We start from the raw sequence: 24,555 nt of genomic DNA on the forward strand, positions 1-24,555 counted from the left end.
CAAACCATTATGGAAGCTGTATGGAAATTCCTCAACCTACTAAATATAGAACTTCCATATGATCCAGCAATTCCACTCTTAGGTATTTACCCAAAGGACACAGAAACATTAATTCAAAAGGGCACCTGCATGCCTATGTTTATAGCAGCACTATTTACAATAGCTAAGCTATGGAAACAACCCAAATGCCCAAAAATAGATGACTGGATGAAGAAGATGTGGTACATATACACAATGGAATATTACTCAGCAATCAAAAAAGATAAACTCATGCCATTTGCAGCAACATGGATGGAGCTGGAAGGGATCATGCTCAGCAAAATAAGCCAGAAAGAAAAAGAAAAGTACCAGATGGTCTCAGTCATAGCAGGAATTTAGAAAACCTAAATAAGGGACCAGGGAAAAGACCAATTATAATAAAGAAAAAATCAAAATCAACTAGCAACTGTAAACCAGAGACACACTATGGGAGTGGGGGAGGGGAGAGAAGAGGGATTAGTGTCAAAATAAGGGGGGTGGAATTGTATGGAGACTATAACCAAAATGAAAATGCATACATTGTGCAAAAATGAAAAATGATGTAAGAATTACATAAAATAAATTTTTAAAAAAGAACCCAAAAAAAAAAAAAAAGTTAACATAGTAAGAATCATTTTGAAGAGAGAATTGCATAACTAGATGGAATCATGAGGATCTAATTTCACCCTGTATTTTACGGATAATAAAGTAGAAAATGTCTGGTAATTATTTTTCCAAAGATTTCCCTATAGTAATTTTTATTTCTGATTTTTTTTTTGCCAAAATTATTAAAAGCACTCTCAAGGATTAGGATTTATTGCCTACATATATTTTTGGCCAAATTAGTGGCTAATCATTAAATCTAAAAATACATTTAGATAAATAGAAAGATTTTAGAGTTTAGAGCTACACAGTAACAAGTCATCTACTGAGGTTTGCCCACTAGAGGACAAAAATACCCTATCATGGTTGATTGCTGTATCCTGTCTTCAATGCTGTTTCCAAATCAGAATAAATAGACAAAGCTATCGTGCTTAGAATCTGTGTTTCTCTTTGTATGTATGACATTGCAGTATTTGAAGTTGTCATAATTCTGTCTTTTTGGCTTTGGTTTGTAGGGATTACTAAGAGCTGTCCACAATGAAGGTATGCAGGTCCTCTCTCTCACTGAGTCTCCCTATAGTGATGGAGAGGACTGTTCTGTTCAGCAAATTTCTGAGTCCTGGACAGAAGAAAGAAGAGCTTACCTCAGTACAATCTCCTCTCTTAAGGATTTAATTACCAAAATGCAAGTGCATAGACAAGCTGAGGTACTCAAAGAATATTTTGCCTAATAGTCTCATATGATTTTTATCAAGACGTTTTACAAATTAAATTCTTTTATGATACATTTTAACATGAATTACTACATATTGTTTTACTGATCCAAGTTATACATTTGAAAATAAATATATACTTTTAGGCTTTAATATTTTGGTTAAACAATGTCATGTTTATAGTGTTTTTAAAACATGCTCGTATGAAAACTAACTTTTGTTTTTTTATGCTCTGATAGGTTTATGATAGTTCTCAATCTCCTGAGAGCCTGTCAGATTGGCGAGGTGAACTTCTGCTTGCCCTTCAGCAAGTGTTCTTAAAGGAACGCAGTGTTTTACTAGCTGTGTTTCAGACCGAGCTGTCAACTCTAGCTACTAGAGATGCAGCTGCAATATTAAACTGTTTGGAACAGAGGATTCAAGAACAGGTATCAGATGAATCTTATATAAAACTTTAAAGTCAAGAGTACTTTTTAATAGTAATAAGAAAATGTGCTATTGAGTAATTTTAGAGTAAGTGTGAACATTAAAATTTTAACAGGAGCCACTAAAAATATTTAGGAGAAAAATTACTATCTGAAATGTTTTATGTTAGAAAATAAGCAAGACTGAAAATTAATATGGTAATCATCCAACTTAAAAAGTTTAAAAGAAATAACAGAATAAACGTGAAGAAAGTAGGAGAAATAAGATACAATAGTTAGGTTCGGGCCTCCCAGGTGGCGCAGCGGTTGAGCGCTGGGTTGCGAAGCTGCCCACGGCCTCTGCGGCGCCAGTTCGATCCCCGGCTGCTCCCCGGCCACTGGAGGAGGGTCCCACATGGCGCGCGGACCTCTCCTGCCGCCCGCTGCTCCCCTCAGCAGCGTACTTCGGTCCTTCTGCCTGTTCTGCTCCCTGCTCTGGCTCTGGTGAATTCTCTCACCCTCCCGGCTTCTGACTGTACCCAGTGCATGTATAAACCAAACAAACAAATAGATAAATAAATAAGACATGCCTCTAGAAAATTAAAAATAAATAAATAAATAAATAAATAATAAAAAAATAAAATAAAATAATAGGTTCTACAAAGTTGCTGTGAATGTTGAGCCATTGCTGCTGGGAAATACAGTAGATTCTTATTCAACATTGTTTCATTATAATACTGATAAGGACAAAATAATCAATTCCCAGCTATAACTACTGTCAGTGTAGACTTTGCACTTTCTCCCCATGACACATGCATTTTCTTTGGGTACTCTTGTTTCCTCCCACATTCCAAAGATATGAACGTTATGATTGTTGATCTCTAAATTGTCCTGGTAAGAGTCAGTGTGGGTGGGGCTGTTAGTACATCCTGCAGTATAATGGTATCCTGCCCTGAATTGGGTCCTACTTTGAGCCCTGAGCTGATAGGCTTCAGCAGCCCTGAAATGAGCAGTTTGGAAAATGAATGAAATACAAATTATTGTTTAATATTAGAAGTGTTTAGGGTCTTTAGCTAGCAGTTTGGTGATCTTTTTTGATCTGTAATATGCCAGATGCAACTCTTGTTTTGTATGAGTTTTGTTTTGTATGAGTCAGCCTATGATAAAACCATTTTCATTTTATGTCATTTCACTTAAAGTCATAGTTTCCAACAACTTTTTAAAAATGTTGAGACTTAACTGTACAGGGAAATTCCTTATGAGCCGTTGGTCACTACATGTTTGCCAATCAGTGTATAACCTTGTTATATGTGTGTTTTGTTTAAAGGCATCTTTTTTACTCTATATTACTGATTCATTAACATCAAACTCGTAGCCAGTAGCACAGTAATTTATGCCTAAATGAAGCTTATCTAACACTTGTATTGTTTCATGAAAAAAATCACAGCCTCCCTAAACATTACTATGTTTGGGGACCATTTTAACAGCAAAATCACCAATAAAAAGCATGAAAATGCAAATAACACTATAGTAAATAGTGAAAAGAACATTTGCTTACAGTATTAAGAGATGAAAGAAGGCTGAGTGTCATCTTGTCATACTTAAACTATGAACAGGTGCATCTGGCAATTTAAATTTCTGTCACTCTACACACGTTAGTAAACAGCCATAAAAGTGCTGAAAGTGTCGATTTTGGGGTTAAAGATAAATTTTAATGAATAGACAAGTTTGTTCATACATAGCTGACAAATAATAAGGACCAACTGAAATAGAAGTTAGTGAATTACATATGCTTGTATAATAGGATAAAAACATTAAAAGTTGCTTCTTTGAAAGGGTAATAAAACATTTTCTGGAGAATTGGTTAAGGAAAAAGGTAAAGGACACTTTTTTAGAAGTTAGGGCTGAAAATTGGATCATAACTAAAGTTATAACTGAGATACTCATAATCTTTGTTTTTTAATTATGTGTCAGTTTAAAATTTTGGGTGAAATACAGAGATTTTCTAGGGAAATTTCCCTTCTCAAAACTCATTTAGGTATGCCCCTGTACTTCTGAATTATATGCAATGTTGTAAACCAACATTACTTCATTAAAAAATAATACAAGATTTTTTTAAAACTCGTTCATGAAATAATAGAAAACCCGAAAAGACCAAATCAGTAGTTAAAAATTTACTCTTAACACTTAGCACTAGATTTTTTGTTTTTGTTTTGTTTTGTTTTTGAGGCATACCATTGGTTTACAACACAGTAGGTGATTCAGAGGTGTAGGATCACATCTCCTTGAATGCATGTCACTACACCACACCCATCAACAAGACCTCCTCAGCCCTCCACCCTGTTCCATCATGCCCCTCCCCATTTTTCCTCCCTGCTCCCCATCTTGTATCCCCCATTTCACAATCAATAGATCTTGATTTTTAAATACACCTTTTTCATGGCTGATTCTAGGGCTGAAGCAGGGAAAATACAAGATGAACCTGGAATATCTTGTTTTGCTGACAAGTAAGGAATTGTTCAAAGAATTCCTACTCACCAAATTTTGGGCATCAAACTATTAATGGTAGTGACAGATTGTGAACCAATGAGTAATGTTAGAATTCCAAATTCATATTTATATAAAAAAATAAAAATTGGTTCTTGTAGTAAAAGGCCAACTTCTGTGTACAGGAAATGATGGAATTTGTAAATCACTCTTTATTAGGCACTGTAGTAATAGTCAGCAGATGGTGCTAAAACTAGTATGGAAAAGTTAGATCAGAAGAATTTATTTAAATAGTCACAAATTATATTTCCAGAAAAATCCTTATTTACAAAAGCAGTAACTTTACAGTGGAGAAATCTTTCAGATAACACTATAACGAGGAGATCAGTGTTTCATATCACCAGTAATGGAACAAACTGATATCATGTACTCCCAAAATTGTAGCATCTATGTTCTACTCTTTCTTTAGACTGGTGGCTAATTTTGTTTTCTTTACAACTTTCCTCACTAATTTTTTTTTTTACTTTGCGTTGTTACAGAGTACTGAATATCAAGCAGCTATGGAATGCCTGCAAAAAGCAGATAGAAGGAGTTTGTTATCTGAAATTCAAGCACTGCATGCTCAAATGAATGGTAGGAATATGACGCTGAAAAGAGAACAAGAGAATGATCAACCAAGTCAAGGTATGTTGTACAGCAGTCTCGGATGATTCATATGTAAGTGAAAATATTTCACTGTTATTGTTATTCAGTTTAAACACCTTTTCTTATAGTCACATTTTCTTTTCATTCTGAACATCTGGGAGATAATCTGCATTAACATCAATAATATGAATTGCAATATAAAGTGATGAAAATTTTTTTAATTAAAAATACATTTATGGTAGAGTAGAGAAAAAAATCACCCTAATGATCTCCTGAATCCTGAACTTATGGCTAGTAACCCCTTGGTAAATATGTTTCCAGACCTTTTCTATGGGCATATGTGCGTAAGTTTATATTTTTCATAAAGATAAGGTTTTGATGGCATGAATCACATTTTTTAAAATTAATATACTTAGGAACTGAAATACTTTAGGTTTTTGTTTCATTGTTGTTGTTGTTGTTGTTGTTTTTTTCTTTCATTGTAACGGACCTGTACCTAAGGTTCAGTTATGTTAGTTTTTAAAGGGAAAAACCATGATACAACCTGGGGACTTAGACCTGCCACTTCTGAGTTACAGAAATGTTCCTAGGGACTATGCAGTGGAATGCTGAACAAAGCAAACCAGCAAGATTTGATCATGTAGTCATAGGTACTTGATTAACTCCTGTAAGTACTTTGTGTGACTTCCAAAAGCCGTTGGAACTTTTAGTGTATGCTACTGAAATTCTGAATGAATGGTTTACAAGTTCCTACATACAGTGTTGTGTGAACACAAAGGTTTTTATTTCAAGTATTTTATCCCTTTATATGTTTTATTAAATTTTATCAGCCTTACATATCCATAGTTAAATTTTGCCCATAGCAATGGGAGGAAAATACATATAAAATATATTTATATAAGTTGCTAACTTTGGGGAACTATAATCTTTCACATTTGTTTTGTAGTTTTCTCCTAAATTACAGATCAGTTCCTGTCAACAAAATATTTATAAACCAAATATGAGTTGCTAGATCTATTTTAAATATTGATAATTTTCCATTTAGAACTCTTGGAATATAATGTGCAGCAGAAGCAGTCTCAAATACTGGAGATGCAAGTGGAACTCAGCAGTGTGAAAGACAGAGCAACAGAACTACAGGAACAGCTGAATTCTGAAAAAATGGTGGTTGCTGAACTGAAAAGTGAACTTGCACAGACTAAACTGGAACTTGAAACAACACTCAAGGCACAACACAAGCGCCTAAAGGAATTAGAGGCATTCAGGTATGCCAGTCATCATTATATATAAGGCTGTATTAGTGAAGGAATGACAATAATTTAGTTATAGACACATTGATTCCCATGCACGTGGTGATTCCCATGTTCTGTAAAACAGGAAATTTTTGTTAAATTATTTTGTAAAAGTAAATTATTTGCAGTGGTAAATAATAACTAATGATTTTGCTACCAAAGCAGTTCATTTGTGTCTCTGATTTAGGTTGGAAGTTAAAGGTAAAACAGATGAAGTACATTTACTCAATGACACATTAGCAAGTGAACAGAAAAAATCCAGAGAGCTCCAGTGGGCTTTGGAGAAAGAGAAAGCCAAATTGGGACGCAAGGAAGAACAAGATAAAGAACAACTTGAGGTATTGATATCTCTGTTTTTAAGTGTCTCTGGAAAATTCAGACTTGGGGAATTGTTATCTTTGTTTTTAAATGTTTCTGGAAAATTCAAAATGAAAAAAAGAGAAAGTTTTGACACTTTCCTCTTTCTGAAATATGAACCTTAGACTTTATGAGGTAAAATAGGTTGTTCACTTTATGTTGAGTACTGTTTTGTTACCTAAAATGCATTATCAGGAAATGATAATGGTATGATGGTTTTTTTTTTTTTTTTTTTGGCTTTGCTACAACTAAAAATGCATGCAAACTTTTCTTCTATAACGTGTTTTGGGGATTTGAGTATGTTTGATAAGGTGATCTTGTCAGTTTAATGCAGAAGTAGTTTTGGTTCCTCTTTTCTCCTAGGGAAAGAGGGTGCAGTGATACTTTTTTTTCTTCTTTTTTTCTTTTCTTTTTTTCCTTTTTTTTTTAAGATTTATTTTATTTATTATTTGTACAAGCACTAGGTACAGTCAAAAGCATGTGAACAGAAAAAATTCACCAGAGCCAGAGCGGGGAGCAGAACAGGCAGACTGATGAAATACACTGCTGAGGGGAGCAGTGGACGCAGCAGGAGAGGTCTGCACCATGTGAGACCCTCGCCAGTGGCCAGGGATCAAACCAGCACTCTGTAGAGGCTGCGGGCAGCTTCGCAGCCCAGGGCTCAACTGCTGCGCCACCAGGGGAGGCCCTGCAGTGATACTTCTTGACAGTAGGAGCTTCTGTTGCTGTATTTTAATAAAATTTAAACCAAGTCCCTTAACTCTGGGCTCTCTTTCAGAGATAAACACCACAGCCTTGCACAGCTCTCCACTCAAGTCAACTGTGTCAGTAGATACACAGTACCCATTTTAATACTAGCCATGCTGTCTCACAGCTCTTCCTCCAACCATATAATCCTGGTACCTGCTAGCACTATACAAAAAAAAAAATGTGCATACAGCAATTTTGCCCTTTATCTTTTGGCTTTTTTTTTTTTTCTTTTAAACATCTACTGTGGGGCCTCCCCGGTGGTGCAGCAGGTTGAGCACAGTGCTGTGAAGCTGTCCACAGCCTCTGCAGTGAGGATTCGATTCCCAGCCGGCCAGGGAGATACCCACATGGTGTGGCAGACCTCTCCTGTCTCGCCCATTGCTCCCCTCAGCAGCGTTTTCAGTCCTTCTGCCTGTTCTGCTCCCTGCTCTGTCTCTGGTGAATTCTCTCACCCTCCCCATGCCTCTGGCCTGTACCCCAGTTCTTGTATAAATAAATAAATCTTTAAAAAAAAAAACATCCGTTGTGGTATCCTTTATGCATAGTGATCTCTCTTGTAGGGACATGTTATCTCAGGTACTAACTACTATTCTTGTCATTAAAATTTGTACACATTTTGAGTAATTTGTCCCTAATCCTGCTTTTTCCCCATAAGCCTTATTATTTTGAGTATATGTTACTATAAAACATAAGGTTTTTTCCGGAACAATATTACATTATATTACAAATACTTGCATTTTTAACAATGTTATTCCTAGCTGGATTGTACTCTGCTTCATATTTCTTCACCAGTCATCATTGTTTGGTGAGAGAATATTATTTAACTTAGTTATCTATTCTTTATAATCTTTGATGAAAATCAACTTGCTATCTAAATAATTGTGCTCTTACTACTCAAAATTTAAGTTAATAAACTGGATAATCAGTTCCATTACCAAATACTACTGACTTAGTATTAATAAAGGTATAATTGTATATTCACAAAGTATTTTTAATATTTACAAGTTCTTAAATTCAATTTTCTCCTATAAGGATCTAAAATTTTCACTTGAGAGCCAGAAACAGAGGAATATTCAGCTGAATCTACTTTTAGAACAACAGAAACAACTGCTAAATGAATCACAGGAAAAAATAGAATCACAAAGAGTGCTACATGATGCTCAGTTATCAGAAGAGCGAGGTCGAAACTTAGAGCTTCAAGTACTTCTTGAATCTGAGAAAGTTCGAATTCGGGAAATGAGTAGTACCCTGGATAGGGAACGAGAATTGCGTACACAGTTGCAGAACAGTGATGATAGTGAGCAACCTCGGCCCAACTTACCTTCTGAGGAACTTCTTAAAGAGCTACAGAAACAGCTAGAGGAAAAACACAGTCGCATTGTAGAGTTGTTAAATGAGACTGAGAAGTATAAACTGGATTCTTTGCAAACAAGACAGCAAATGGAAAAAGATAGGCAGGTTCACAGGAAGACATTGCAGACAGAACAAGAGGCCAACACTGAAGGACAGAAAAAAATGCATGAGCTCCAGTCCAAAGTGGAAGATCTTCAGCGCCAGCTAGAAGAGAAAAGGCAACAAGTTTATAAGTTAGACCTTGAAGGAAAACGACTTCAAGGAATTATGCAAGAATTCCAAAGTCAAGAACTAGAACGAGAAGAAAAACGAGAAAATAGAAGAATTCTGTATCAGAATCTTAATGAGGTAAATTGATATATTGTTTTAAAATATTCTTTAAGACTGCTGACCATACAATTTTGATAATTAAATTAAATTATTTAAGTACCTCGTAGAAGTGATTTTAAATTGAAATCTGTAGAAGTTTATTTGGAATGTAAATAATAAATACGTTCCCTTGGGAAAAAATTTGATATGCTATTTATTTATAATTACTGATTTGTCTTTTTCTCTTCAAAATTGTCAGCCAAGCACGTGGAGTTTAACCAGTGATCGAACTAGAAATTGGGTTCTTCAGCAGAAAATGGAAGGAGAGACAAAGGAATCAGGTTATTCTAAATTGATTGAAATGAATGGAGGAGGATCTACCTATAATCATGAGATAGAACTGATCAGACAGAAGCTTCAACATGTGACTGTAAAACTACAACATCTAGCCCAGAAAGCTGCTAACAGGTTAGATTTTTCTGTGTGAACTTTGGAACATTCATTCTTAGACAAGCTAGACAGATCTGTCCTTCACTAATAGCAAGCCAAACATGCGTAATTGAAATTTTAAAGTTAATGCATGTTCACATTAGGGGGTGTAATTCTTTACCAAAATTCATATGCCAAATATCTTAACACCTTGACCCAAAGAAAGAGAACACTTAATGTAAAGGAGGAGTAACAGTGAAACACAGGGTCACCTGGGTTTTAACACCTCTAATGGAAAAAGGATGTGTTTTAACTTTTTGCCTTTTTTCATGAAGGCTGCAGTTTGAAACAGCCGATGATGAAGATTTCATTTGGGTTCAGGATAATGTTGATGGAGTCATTTTACAACTACAAAAATTAACTGGCCAGCCAGGAGAAGAGGTAAGACTTAAACCCTTTGTAAAAGTATCAAGAGGAAAGATTTAATAGAAACTATATAAATTATTTGAAACTGGCACCATATTTTCTAAAGTTTTATTTTTATCTTGTTGTTTATTTTATTTTTAAAGATTTATTTATTTATGCATACAAGAGCTGGGGTACAGGCCAGAAATGCGGGAGGTGAGAGGATTCACCAGAGACAGAGTGGGGAACAGAATAGGCAGATTGACTGAAGTACCCTGCTTGAGGGGAGCAGCGGGGAGTCAGGAGAGGTCTTCTGTGCCATGTGGGTTGTTCCCTGGCTGGCCAGGGATCGAACTGGTGCTGCAAAGGCTGCGGATTGCTTCATAGTGCAGTGCTTAACCCCTTGTGGCACCAAGGAGGCCCCATTGTCGTTTATTTTAAATAGTAGTAATGTTTGCCTTTCCCCATTAGAAAATAGTGTAGATTTTAAGGGGAAATTAACTTTGATTATCATTATTGAATAAGATAAACTCTTTTAATATTACAGTCCCTGGTTTCTTCAGAGTAGTCTGGCTTATTTTCATGAAATCATTGTTTTCACAATTGATTAATCTGGTGAATCTTTTCTGCTATTATCTTTCTTGATATCTTTATAATATTTGACTTTTTTTATTTCTTACGTCATAAAAACCTCTATTCTTGCCTTTTCTGTTAGTATTTTCTCCTTTCTCCCATTTCTTTCTTCTGCTACCTTCTAGAGTTCCTCTTCCTCTATCCTCATCTATTTTTCCTCTAACCATATATGAAGTATCCTTCCTACAGCCTTTATCACTAGATGTAATTACTGAATAAATATTAGGTTGTCAGAAAAATCATGACACACATTTTGCTTGAAAAACAGAAAAAAATACATCATGACTTTTCTGACAACCCAATATTTATATTGGGTTACCTACCAGGTACTATACTGGGTTCTAAGAGATCCAGTGAACAAATCTGATATAAATCTCACTCAATGTAGCTTATCTTATAGCGAACTGTAGTTCTACTTAGACCTTGGTCCTGTGATCTAGGCTTGTAGTTTCATTTAGTTACTAGACCTAATTCCTTGGGAAATTGGACCTGATAAGTGGCACCTCTAGGTGCCTTAAGAATGCTCCAAATTGACCATCATCATTTCGCCTACCTCTTATCCCAAACCCACATTTCTAGTCATGATATCACCATTTTAGAAAACTAAAAGTCACCATGGACTACCTTCCTTCATTCTTACCTGTGAACCCAAGTAGTCACTAAGTCCTGTGGTGTTCTGCCTCCTAAATAACTCATGTGTCCTTTACTCTCTCTACCCCTCAGTCATTGCCTTCATTCAGGCATTCACCATTTCTCACCTGGACTGCTGCAAAAACTTCCTGATGTGTCTGCCTACACTGTCTACTTTTTGGTATATTATCCATAAAATAAACTTTTATTTATTTTAATTAAGCAGTAAGTACAGCAACTTTTACTGTACTCTTAACAAGCAACTTATAGCTGCCTAGAAACAATACACTCTTACTCAAACCTTTGTGTCTTATACATGCTGTTTCTTCTGCTTAATATGCCCGTCCGTCTTTCTTACCTGGGAAATTCCTGCTTGTTATTTAAGATTCAACTCAAGCATTGTGGTGCCTGTCCACATGTTTACATGTGCATTGTGCTTACTTGATCTTAAGCCATTGTATCTTTCTAGCCTAGCTTAGTGTCTCCAAGTACTTCTTGTGGCTCATTGACTGAAAGACTACTGAGACAAAATGCTGAGCTGACAGGACATATCAGTCAACTGACCGAAGAAAAGAATGATTTAAGAAACACAGTTATGAAGCTGGAAGAGCGGATTAGGTGGTATCGACAGACAGGAGCTGGCACAGATAATGTGAGTATTTTTAGTATGCCTACATGTTATATTATGAGTAGTAATGCAGAGTTACAGTTTCTGCTATCTAGTTTCAATTTTTACCCTGGTAATATAAAAATATTAAGTGTCTGACTCTTAGTAGGATCAATGAAAAAATTTTATAGGGATAACAATAGTAACATTAGCTATTATTTATTGGGCATTTTCTCTGGGTTAAACGTTACGTATATTCAGAGTATCTAGTCCATGCCAGCCTTGTACATGAGAAAGTTAAAGTAAGTAGTCAAACCAGGATCTACTCTACTCTAAAACCAGTTACTTGTTAGCTGTGTCCTGAGAGCAGACCATATTAAAAAAAAAGTTAATTCTGTTTTCTTCAGTTATTTACTATGTTCATGATGCAGAATGAAAGGTACCATTGAATTATGTATTTCAGTCTAATAAACTACCGTGAAAATTTATTTGCATTTCTTCCCATTTCAAAAAAACTACAAAAAAGCTAGAAGTACTAGAGGGAAGGAGTTGGGTGTAGGGAACTATGAGGGCACAAGGGAAGGGGACCCAGTAGACTGTGGTAGAGGATTACTGGTGTTTTGGTGGTGTAATATACACCTGAAGAGCTCTGAACCTGTAGCCCCAAATTATATGCATTGCTGTAAACCATTGTTACCTCAATAAAATGTTACAATAAAGTAAAAGAACTATATACAAAATAAATGCTTACTTCTAGAATCACCCAATATAAAGAGAGGAAAGACCTCTAAGACAACTATGTAGTCAAATACATGGTAACCAATAGCTTTTGTAGGGATCCACTTACCTGTATATGTGCTGTGTTGTTTTTCCCCACCTCTCCCATGCAGTATTTAAGACACAAGCTCAACATTTGGACCCAAATCATCCATCTGCTAATTTCTTGAGATAGTTTTAGTTCTATAATGTTTCCATAATATTTAGAAATCTTAACACCTTCTCTGGAGCCAGGCTTTCTCAAGTAATTTTACTTGCAAAACTGATCTCCTCAGCAAAGGACCATATACTCAGAGTTAGTGTGTATTTGTTAATGTCAGTTGAGATTGGCTTTGAACTTTCTCTGACTAAAGTAGGAAAACTGAGACTTCTATATCTCCCAGGGGAATACCTTTACTATGTTTAATTTGACTTTAGAGACTTGTTCTTAAAAATTATGTAAGTAGGCTCTGTTCTCTGTAGTCTTCTAGATTTTCATTCAGTGGTGGTGACAATATTGAAGCCATAATTGCTTCTGAAAAAGAAGTCTGGAACAGAGAAAAGATGACTCTGCAAAAATCCTTGAAAAGGGCAGAAGCTGAAGTGTCCAAACTGAAATCTGAGCTAAGAAATGAAACATTACTTCAGAATCTGAACCCTGATTCGGAACATGCCACTTTAAAGGTAGGGGACATCTTCCATCTAAACATATATCAAAACTGGCCCATTACTTTTGCCTGTTTCTTGTCACATCACCTTACTTGAACAGAAATTTAAGTGGTGCTGAGGCGGGGTCTGTTCGTCTCTAATTAGTCTGTATGATGAATGCAGGACTCTAGTTGATCACAAAAAAAAGTTGTGGTAATGCATGCCTAGCCTCTATTGGTGGTCATAGTGGCAGCATCCTAAGCATGTAGTCCTACTTCCCACAGTCTCATCCTTAATAAACCAATAGAAAGTTCTTTTTTAACTCTCAACAAAAGCTATAGTGCTGTCAAAAATAGAGTGTTATGCTTTGTTATATATGAAACCTCTGAATAACCTCTCAAGTGATTAATAATGAATAGTACTGTAAAACCACTTTCATCAGTTAACATAAAATCTAAAAACAAGTTTGTATTATTTATGCCAACTCTGGAGTTTATGGCTCTTAGAGAGACTAAAGCCACTAATAACGAAAAAGTTACGGCCTCCCTGGTGTGCAAGAGGTTAAGAAACAGCACTGTGAAGTTACCCACAGCCTCTGCAGCACGAGGTCAATCCCCAGCCAGCTAGGGAGCAACCCACATGGCGAAGCAGACCTCTCCTGTCTCGCCCACTGCTCCCCTCAGCACTGTATTTCAGTCGGTAGTCTGCTTGTTCTGTTCCCCACTCTGTCTCTGGTGAATCCTCTCACCCCCCGCACCTCTGGCCTGTACCCCAATTCTTGTATGCATGAAAAAATAAATATTTACAAAAAATAACGAGAAAGTTTAGTAACCATAAAAGTAGCTCTGTGTGGTTAAAAAATAAAACCTCTGATGATAATGGAATAACAAAAATATTTCCAATAATATGAGTAGGGGCTATTATCCAAAATAAATAAAAAAGCATAACTACAACATGAGAATTCAGATTCTGTTGACTCAAAAGGCAGAAGTATTTAAAGGTTAAGGTTAATTATCTTTCAACTTTATTAATAAAGTAGAAAGCAGTGATGTACTTGCCATTCTACTACGACTATTTATCACTTCTTAATAGTGTCTTTATCTTCTTCTCTTCTTTAAACATAGAGAATTTATGGTAAATACCTGAGGGCAGAAAGCTTTAGAAAAGCTCTCATTTACCAGAAGAAATACCTGCTGTTGTTACTGGGTGGATTCCAAGAATGTGAAGATGCCACCCTGGCTCTTCTTGCCCGGATGGGAGGGCAACCAGCTTTCACAGATCTAGAGGTGATCACCAACCATACAAAGGGCTTCACCAGATTTCGGTCTGCTGTTAGAGTATCTGTGGCAATTTCAAGGTAAAGTACTTGAAAGATAAAGCACTTTAATAGATTCTCTAAAAAGTTTAGCTATTTTGAATCCCTTCTTTGCCTGGCGTGCTGTGTATTCCTATATTATGAGATATTTGCCATCACTACAACATGCCCACTTCTTTCTAGGTCTTCATCCTTTCATCAAAAATATTTTGTTGCACATAGAGAGACTCTATGGAAAGGGCCTTCCCAGATGCAGGGAGCTGGTGATTCAGAGTTGGCACATCCAGCCTGAATTATTTTTTAAAAAAGAAATCTGAATAGGCCCATGAACTTGCTCATATATTATTATAAATAAAAGGGAAAAACTGCTTTTGAAAAATTACTTAGCCTAGCATACATTCTTTTTCATCGCTAAAGTGACACAGTCTTGGGCTTAGGTAGAGAAAGCCTTTGCCTAACTCTGCAGTCAGGTCAGAGCCTTTAGTGCATTGGACTCTGCTAGTTTCTCTGTTACGCTTTGTCTAGTAGTTCCAAGGTAGGAACTACTAATTAATGACTAATGGCAGTCATTCTGTGGTCAAAATGGAGCCAAGATTCGAAGTACCTTAAAGACCTGGTCTGCTACAGTCCTCTCATCTGGTTGGCATATACCAAGACACTAGTCTTCTCTACACTTCCCTCCTTTTTATTTCAGGAGTCAGAGTCAAAAAAGAATTTGATTTTTAACCTTCTTCTTGTGGGGTTATATCTGGTGCATCTTCAAGGGGGTTTGTCCTTTTTTCTTTATGTATTTTTCTTTGAAAAACATGACCCAGAATAATTTAACTAGAAGCTGTCTGAGATTCCTAATCTAGAATGTCATTTCACAGATGAGGAAACTGGACCTGAGAGAGGTTGCAAAACCAGTAGTGCTAGATCTGGGACAATCAGCCAAGGCTCCTGCATTTTAGCATTTCAACTCTCTAAAAAGAGCTCAGGTTTATCTTACTGATGGTCTTAGACCCTCCCTACTATACCCTGTAGTTTCATGGTTCCAGTTCCTCTTTTCCTCATCTTTCATTCCTTCATCACCCCATACACCTAATACAACAATAAATGCCAGGGACACGAATTGATGAAAAAGACATAAACCCTGCCTAAAAGGCAGCTCATTTTCTAATGAGGAAGATTGATGTGCATAACTGTGGAAGACTCTAAATGAGAGGTCACAGGATTTAGCCATTTTGCTTAGAATTTAGGAAGACTCCATGAAACCAAGTTTCCATTGAATGACTTCACTCTGCCTCCTCTTTTTCTTACCCTTTTATATATTCATGGAATTTTGACCCTTCTAAAACTGAGCCTTGAAATTGATTGGACTTAAGAAATTAAAACCGCTGCTAAAAAAAGACTCCTTGGTGCCAGAATGGAGCAGGTAGCAAGTTGCGGCGTCTGGCTTATGACAGTCCCAGTCCTTTTGAAGTCAGCATTGTTTTTCATTTGTGATTGTGTTATAGGGCAGGGAGAGGGGCAGCCCAAACCCCGCAAACCTGCCTATACTAAATGGGTTCTGCCATCCGCCGCATCAACACAAAACATAGGAGACTTTAATAAAAAGGAACTTTAATAAAACTAGGAAACAATACAGGTAAGGCAAAGAATCTAGTTTCTAAATCAAGCACCCAGAGTTACCCATCCCCTTGTGGGTAAAAGTCCATCCAAATGGGATTGGCCCAGAGCAAGGCCCCAAGGCCTGCCACAAGTCTAAAGCATCTTCCAGTGGGGACCCACAGAAAAGGGTCACAAACAACCGGACAAGCCCGGAAGGAAAAGAGCAAAACCAACATCAAGATAAAAGCTGCCATTGTCACCTCCCCACGGGTCTCACCCACATCTGTGTCACCCAGTCCACAACCAAAAGACAAGCGCAGTTTCTTCACGTGTCTCTAGGCTCCATGCGCCTCCTCCAGGTCTCCTTCTGGCTCCACCCTGCTTCCTTCCTCAGTCTCTTCTGCAGCTTCTCCTCTCCCTGCTCAGCTCCACCCTCCCTTGGGTGGGGCAGGGAACCTCCCCCTTTCCTGGGGACCACCCTGTTGCAATTGCATGGCCTCACTTCTCTTCCAGCATTCTCAGATAATTCCTACTGCCCATTTATGGGTCTTTTTGTTCTTTCCATCTCATCTGCCTTTTATTCTCTATTCTCTTCTCTTTTCATTTTCCTCACCCTTTCTTTGCTCATTCACCTTTTTCTTTTGTTTTTCATGTCATTGTGACCTATGTATCCCTAAGGGTAATACCTGGTGCTGTCAACACAAGAGGCCTCTGGTGCATCTTGTAAACCCTGTTCTTCTGTTGCAGTTAATTGTGCAATAAGCCCAAGGACATTTCCTTATTTTCAGATTAGGCCATCATGAGATTATATTGACATTTTTTCTGTGTTGCTAATTAAATAATTGTTGAGGAAATGTGTGTTCATTCTTTCAGATTATAGATGTATGTGAAATTTTTTCTTGGTATCTTTTAGAATGAAATTTTTGGTTCAACGGTGGCATCGTGTCACAAGTTCTGGTTCCATCAATATTAATAGGGACAGCTATGGACTGAATCCAGGTGAAGTCATAATGTTTATGATTCTCTAAAATTACAGCATGTGTAATACCTTCCAAATAATGCATTCTGGAATCTTTCCAAAGACAGAGAGCCTTTATAAATAACATAGTTGGGGACCTCACTATTTTAAAAGTATAAAAATACCTGATTTTTATGGAGGATTTAGTCTGCTGTAGATCCTGTTCTTTCCATGTATTGTCCAATCCTATTATGTAAGATCAAATTGCTGTTATTCTCACTTTACAGCCAAAACCTGAGATATGAAAATAATTTGTCATTTGCCCCAGATTTCCCAATAGGAAGTAGTAGAGTCAGCATCCAACCATGACAGTCTGACATTGAGCTCACTCTTTTTATGACTGTATTTAAGGCTCTGCTTCAAGATAGGATTGCTGTTAATCGAGTGGAAAAAGTACTGGTTTGACTTTTCAGATTTTGAGTTCACCAATGGGTTGTATAATAATGGTAACAATTAGTATGCCTTCTCTTTGTACCTAGAAGTGAAAGCAAACATTAGAATTTCAATGTTTGAGTCATAAAGATGAGGTTGGAAGCTAGAGAGCACAGAGAGTTACACACACACATATAACTGTGCTATGTATTGGTTTGAAACCATCTTTACATAGTCTTCCAGTAGCTAAGCAGCAAAAAAAATACTCTAAGCAGAGTATTTTGAAATATACATCCTTAAACTGAAACAGCTTAAATTTGTGCCAGTAATGTGCTTAAAGTTAGCAGATCTTGATTTCATTTTTTTTTTTTCAACAAAAGTCAGAGCAATGATAAAAGGACTTGGTTATATTAGTCTGATATTTTTATCCACATCATCTTTTGTCCCCCAAAGTACACACACTCCCCCCTCACCTAACCTCTAGTTATAACTAAGAAGAGTATTTTGACAAAAAAAAAATACAAAGTACACACACTCCCCCCTCACCTAACCTCTAGTTATAACTAAGAAGAGTATTTTGACAAAAAAAAAAAATACTCCAGTTACATTATTTTTTTGGAATTATAGTTCTAGATTTTCATAAATGCTCAGAATGCTCAGTTCAAAGGTAAACAAAATATTTGAAAGCCCAGCTTTTTATTGTACTATTGTTTCTTTCCTGTAACAAAAAAATGACTATAATTAGGACAGTATATATTATAATTCTCTCTCAAATCCTAATCTGTTTTATAGTAGTTTTTCAAGAGTTTGGTATTTTTTTTTTTTTAACAAGGGGCATTTTCTATTAATTTAGGTGTCGAAAAGACTGACTCATTTTATCATTCTTCTGGTGGGCTAGAGTTATATGGAGAGCCAAGGCAGACTACTTATCGCTCAAGATCAGATCTGGACTGTCTTAGGTCTCCTTTACCATTTCAAAATAGGTAAGAATTTGAGAAAACCTGCTGGAGTAGTTGATTTAACAGAGAAAGAGCAGTGTTTGGACTTAAAACTTCTTTGCATTGAAATAGGTAGATATAATTATATTGAACATAATTTATAAAGCTCACGATGAGGCAAAAATAGTTTTTGAATTAGTAACTTATTTTCAAGGACCTGGGAAATAATTGCATCCCTTGTTATTTAGTACATGCTGTGCTTAGACATTGAGAAAGGTGTTGACTAAAATTTATAGTTTATGATATTAAGAAAAAACTAAAGTCTTTCTTCTGTGACAAGATACATTTTTATATATCCAACTTTTATTGAGGATCTCTAGGATATGTAATAGACATTATTTTTTTATTTTTCATTTTCTCTTTTTCCCTTCCCTTAATGGGACTTTATGTACCGGACCTTCCTGTGATGAATTTATTGAAGAGTTGTTTCTTTTTAAACACCACAGACTCAGAAGCATGCAGATATAGATTAGACAGTATGCAAGTGGTCTTACCTTTTGATTGTAGCATGGAGGAAGGTTGGTATTTCTTGAATTGTTTCTATATAATTTGAATTTATGTTCACATTTTTAATCTTATACTAGGTACACAGGCCCTTCAGCGGATTTAAATCCTGGTTCCTTAGCATGTTCTCAGCTTCAGAATTATGATCCTGACAGAGCCCTAACAGATTATATCACCCGATTAGAGGCACTACAAAGAAGACTTGGAACTGTACAGTCAGGTACTCTCAATTTAACCATGTATTGGTAGCACCATCATGTAGACCCAGAATCTTCCTCATTAGAAGAATCAAATTTTATAATTGGCTGCATGACTATCAAATTTAGGAATTCAAGTCAAGACATACTTTATCATCCTGGATCTTACTCTTCCACTTCTTCCCCCTGCCTGTGAAAGGATCACCCACTGACTTCATTCAGCAGATTGATTGTATGAAATCCAGGATGAACATCACTCTGCAAAGTACTCTAAAGCTACAGTGTCTACTGAAGAACACGTTCTAAGTAATATGTGCTGAGACATGCAAGTAAGGGTTTGGCAGATGAGTGGACGAAGCAATTTAAACACATAATGCAGTCTTTATCTGTACTGGGAACTTGTGCTTTTTCAGAAAATCATTCAAAAACCTTTGTAAGAACAAGGACCTCCCCAGTGGCGCAGCAGGTTGAGGGCTGCACCGCAGAGGCTGTCTGCAGCCTCTGCAGTGCAAGTTTGATTCCTGGCCGTCCAGGAAGAAACCCACATAGCGCAGCAGCCTCTCCTGGCTCGCCCACTGCTCCCCTCAGCAGCGTCTTTGGTCCGTCTGCCTGTTTTGCTCCCCACTCTGTCTCTGGTGAATTCTCTCACCCTCCTGCACCTCTGATCTGTACCCCAGTTCTTGTATAAATAAACTTTTTTTTAAAGATTTATTTATTTATTTATACAAGCACTGGGTACAGTCAGAAGCATGGGAGAGTGAGAGAATTCACCAGAGCCAGAGCGGGGAGCAGAACAGGCAGACTGATGAAATACACTGCTGAGGGGAGCAGCGGGCACAGCAGGAGAGGTCTGCGTGCCATGTGGGACCCTCGCTGGTGGCCGGGGATGGAACCGGCACTGCAGAGGCTGCGTGCAGCTTCACAGCCCAGTGCTCAATCGCTGCGCCACCGGAGAGGCCCTGTATAAGTAAAATCTTTAAAAAATCTTTGTAAGAACAACCTTTATTTTTCTCTTTACAAAAACAAAGAAACATCAGCCTTAGTAGAGGTAGAGTCCCAATTCATTGTGGGGAAACCTTTTTTCCCAGATTTTCTTCTTTTCTGACTCAATTATTTGTTATTTTTATTTAAGTGAATGCACTTTTGGTTAACTTTTATGTATGTTTTTACTTTATTAAAGACCTGTTTTTTCATATTAGCCTGGCAAAATAGGGCTAATAGCAGGTTATTTTATTAATCTCTTCCTTCAAAAAAAATCACCTAACCCAAGCAACTTGTAGTCACAGGGAGCTATCATCAAAACTGGACTTTGGTTAGTTGGCTTGGTTTGATTTTGAGCCTCCAAATATCATAAGACCTAAATTTTGAAGATGAAAAGATTTTTGAAGAGGCAGGATATATAGAATATTCAACCTTTCCAGGGCACTTTAAACAGAATCTTAACATTTGTCTCACTTACCTTGCCACAGTGACATTTAAATATATATCCCAAATATCTCTTAAAAATCAGTTCAAGTATAAATTAGAATAAAAAACACTTTTTTTAATGAAAGGTAATTATAATATTGGCCATCATGAACTAGTTAGTCTGTTGTTATAGGTAGTAATCCTATTTGAAATAATTTTAACTATCGTGTTTTTCTCTTATAGGTTCAACTCCGTTTCATGCTGGCATGAGAAGATAATCCTTTAAAATATCACGAATTGAAATGATTTTCAACAAATTCCCTTTTGTAAATCAATGGCTATTTTGTGCTTTTATATTGTGAATATCCAATGGGACCAATGAACACAGCTTCAGATTGTATACAAATCACTTGCCAGCACATGAAAACAAACTGGAATTTGTACATATAAGCATTGTGTATGTATTCATGCACAATAATCATTAAATTACATGTATATTTGTGGAATGCTAATTTAAATGATTAAATTATGAACTGTGTGTATTTATCAGGTGGGCAAAAAGATTAAACTTTTATGCATTATGATACTGCTGAATGTGTAGCTTGAGGTCTGCACTTTTCTTATAAGGCTACTGAAGTTACATATTTCTGCCTAATATATTTGCTACTGGTGATGAAGACAGATAATATCACTTGTAGAGACCTATTTTTGTATAATGGTAGAAGTTTTGAATTTTATGGGGTATTTTGTCAAGTACTGAAATAAAAATGACTTCACCATTTTGACCACACTGTATTTGAACCGCTTTCATTTTTAACGTTGTACATATCTTAGTTTGTTCATGCTGTTGGGAGGCACATAAACAATGGAAAGTTACTTCTCACGGGCAGGCTGAGAAGTCCAAGACTGAGGTGCCAGCAGATTTGATGTCAGATGAGTGCATGCTTCCAGGTTTATAGATTTGCTGCATCCTCACATGGTAGAAGGGGCAAGGGTATTCTCAGGGGTATTCCTTTCTGAAGGACTTGAGATTATGGCACCAAAATGGTAATAGGGTCAGTTCCGCACTTTGCTCCTGAGAGTAACAACAAATTAAAAGAGGGACACTACTGAAGAGAGTTCTGTGGCTTCAGGGTGAACCGATAACATCCCTTTGACATCAGTGACCAATACAGACTGCAGAGAAGAGAGTGACACTTCATAGACAGGAGGTGGGTGGGGAGGAAATATTGAAGGCAGTAGTGCAAGGCGGATCATTGAGGGTGACAAGGCTGCTAGCTCAGCCAGGTGCCCTGATGAGGGCAGAAATTCCGATAGCAGAAATGGTGCACTCCCCTTGAATGAAGATAAAAACATGGAGGATCTGAGATGCTCCACACAGGTTGAGTCCTGGGTAAGGAAAAGAGGAGGTGCTCTACACTCTGTTCCCCTTCTCATCCCCCCTCAGGACTGGACCTCATGAAGAACACATCCTGTAAAATGTCAGGTCTGGAACCCAGAGAGGAAGGGTATTGAGTGCACCACAAATATGAATGAGTCAACTCTTACCCACTCCCACCACAGCGTGTTAGCACCAGCAGCTGGACACCTGCAGACTCTTCCCTCACCTGCTAACTCAGAAACTGCAAAAACAAATCTCAGAATCAATGGAAGCCTACAGAGGCCAAAAAATAAAATCAAACCATGGTGCCACCTTCAGGGACTTTGTTCAGCTATTTAAGTTTATGCTGTAAATAATTTTTTAAGAGAAATTGAAACACAAAATGAGCAGATTAAAAAAATAACACATGGCATCTTGAGACATCAAGGGATTATGACATGACAGGAGAGAATAATGCCCCACAATCTAACCATAAAGACGTAAGATTTGTATCTCCCTATCAGAGTTCAAAATTGAGCTATCAAAAATAGAAGGAAAAATGGCAAGTCAAAGTGATACAAGAGAACTAGTTGAAGTTAATGAGATAAAATTTAGAAAAATGAATTCAAAACTAAAAATGAGGGCCTCCCCGGTGGCGCAGCGGTTGAGCGCTGGTTTGCGAACCTGCCCGCAGCCTCTGCGGCACCGGTTCGATCCCCGGCTGCTCCCCGGCCACCGGAGGAGGATCCCACATGGCGCGCAGACCTCTCCTGCCGCCCGCTGCTCCCCTCAGCAGTGTACTTCGGTCCTTCTGCCTGCTCTGCTCCCCGCTCTGGCTCTGGTGAATTCTCTCACCCTCCCGCGCTTCTGACTGTACCCAGTGCATGTATAAACAAAACAAGCAAATAAATAAATACATAAATAAATAAACATGCCTCTATAAAATTAAAAAAAAAAAAACTAAAAATGAGAAGGTAGAAAGTAGAACTTTAAAGAATAGACATTCATGTGAAGAGCTCAATAAATGAGATCAAAATCTCTTGCGAAAGACCAAATGGAGGATCAAATCAGTGTTGTAGATGGTAATGCACAGAGGATTCAGACAAAACAAGAGAAATAAGATGTTTAAACAAAAAAACGCTTTGAGAAGTATCTGATCCATAAGGGTAAATAGGTATCCCAGATGGGAAAGACAGAGAGAGGGAACATAGATCTTAGTCAGGAAATTAAACATCCGGGCCTCCCTGGTGGCACAAAAGCTTAAGACACAGCCTATGAAGCTATCCGCAGCCACTGCAGCACAAGTTTGATCCCGGCCAGGGAGATACCCACATGGTGCAGCAGACCTCTTCTGCCTCACCAGCTGCTCCCCTCAGCGGTGTATTTCAGTAGATCTGCCTGTCGTGTTCCCCACTCTGTCTCTGGCGAATACTCTCCCCCCTCACCTTTGGCCTGTACCCCAATTCTTGATGCGTAAATAAATAAAAAAAAATGAAATTAAACATCCCAGACACAAACAAGGAGTTTACAAATACTAGATTCTCATAAGAAATGTGTTAAAAGGAGCTTATCTCAATTGAAGTGAAAATGCACAAGAATTAAAAAGGAAATAGAAAACTAAAGGCATGGGGCCTCCCTGGTGGCGCAAGAGGTTAAGCACCACACTGTGAAGCAATCCGCAGCCTCTGCAGCACGAGTTCAATCCCAGGCCAGCCAGAGAGAAACCCACATGGCGAGGCAGACCTCTCCTGTCTCACCCGCTGCTCCCCTTAGCGGTGTACTTTAGTCAGTCTGCCTGTTCTGTTCCCCTCTGTCTCTGGTGAATCTTCTCACGCCCTGCATCTCTGGCCTGTATCCCAGCTCTTGTATGCATAAATAAATCTTAAGAAAAAAGAAAACTAAAGACAGAATGGCAGTAGCAAACCCTCATTTATCAATAATCACCCTTCATTTAAATGGGCTGAACTTGATCAAAAGGCATTGAGTGGCTAGTTGGATCAAAAAAAAACAAAACCCAACTTCCTACTATATCCAGGAAGTTGGGTTTTGTTTTTTTTTTAAACTACCTGCGCTACAAAGATAAACATAGATTCAAACTAAATGGGACTCATAAAATGCAAAGAAAATCATACATCAGATAAAACAGACACTTCAGGGCCTCCACTGGTGGCGCAGTGGTTGAGCACTGGGTTGGGAGGCTGCCTGCAGCCTCTGCAGCACCAGTTCGATCCCTGGCCACCGGCGAGGGTCCCTTCCACCAAAAAAAAAAAAAAACAGACTCTTCATTCCATGAGACAAGAATGGACTTGCAATTTAAGGTATCAATACAATATGTTAGAAGGCCATTAACATTCATCAGATTACATGGCACCAAATGAAGGAATACCAAAGCAATATAAAAGCAGCTCTTAACCTAAAAACATTGACAGTGAAACAATAGTAATAAGGGATTTCACCACCTGACTTTCATCAATGGACAGATTAACCAGGCAAAATCAACAAAGAAACAATAATCTTAAATGAGGAATTACACCAGATGGGAGATAACCTACTGAGACTATTTGCACATCACACACCTGACAAGGAACTAATAACCATCTACAAAGAAACTCATAAGAAAACAATCAAAAAATTGGCAGAAGATCTAAAGTCATACAGAAGGCCGACAGGCATATGAAAATTTTTCATCACTTATTAAGGAAATGCAAATCAAAAGGAGGTGGAATGACCCATATTAAAAAGTCCAGAAACAGCT

The 24,555-nt window shown here is 37.5% G+C and overlaps 1 protein-coding gene across 3 annotated transcripts in view; it reads left to right on the plus strand.

Moving 5' to 3' along the window:
- Positions 1–20,718, plus strand: part of AKAP9 (A-kinase anchoring protein 9) — a gene marked incomplete at both ends in the record, with an annotated part of 150,113 nt that extends 129,395 nt beyond the window's left edge. For all 3 annotated transcript variants that reach the window (XM_084230039.1, XM_084230040.1, XM_084230041.1), the window contains 15 exons: positions 1,137–1,328; positions 1,574–1,762; positions 4,765–4,909; positions 5,916–6,135; positions 6,350–6,500; positions 8,302–8,970; positions 9,191–9,412; positions 9,703–9,801; positions 11,498–11,680; positions 12,875–13,075; positions 14,164–14,396; positions 16,858–16,943; positions 18,188–18,317; positions 18,917–19,056; positions 20,684–20,718. In XM_084230039.1, coding sequence (XP_084086165.1) covers positions 1,137–1,328; positions 1,574–1,762; positions 4,765–4,909; positions 5,916–6,135; positions 6,350–6,500; positions 8,302–8,970; positions 9,191–9,412; positions 9,703–9,801; positions 11,498–11,680; positions 12,875–13,075; positions 14,164–14,396; positions 16,858–16,943; positions 18,188–18,317; positions 18,917–19,056; positions 20,684–20,718 — 2,895 coding nt within the window. The remainder of the gene's footprint in view (positions 1–1,136; positions 1,329–1,573; positions 1,763–4,764; positions 4,910–5,915; positions 6,136–6,349; positions 6,501–8,301; positions 8,971–9,190; positions 9,413–9,702; positions 9,802–11,497; positions 11,681–12,874; positions 13,076–14,163; positions 14,397–16,857; positions 16,944–18,187; positions 18,318–18,916; positions 19,057–20,683) is intronic.
- Between the last annotated feature and the right edge of the window lie 3,837 nt (positions 20,719–24,555).

This window comes from Talpa europaea (genome assembly GCF_964194135.1).
Source record: "Talpa europaea genome assembly, chromosome: 3".
NCBI classification, from domain to species: Eukaryota; Metazoa; Chordata; class Mammalia; order Eulipotyphla; family Talpidae; genus Talpa; species Talpa europaea.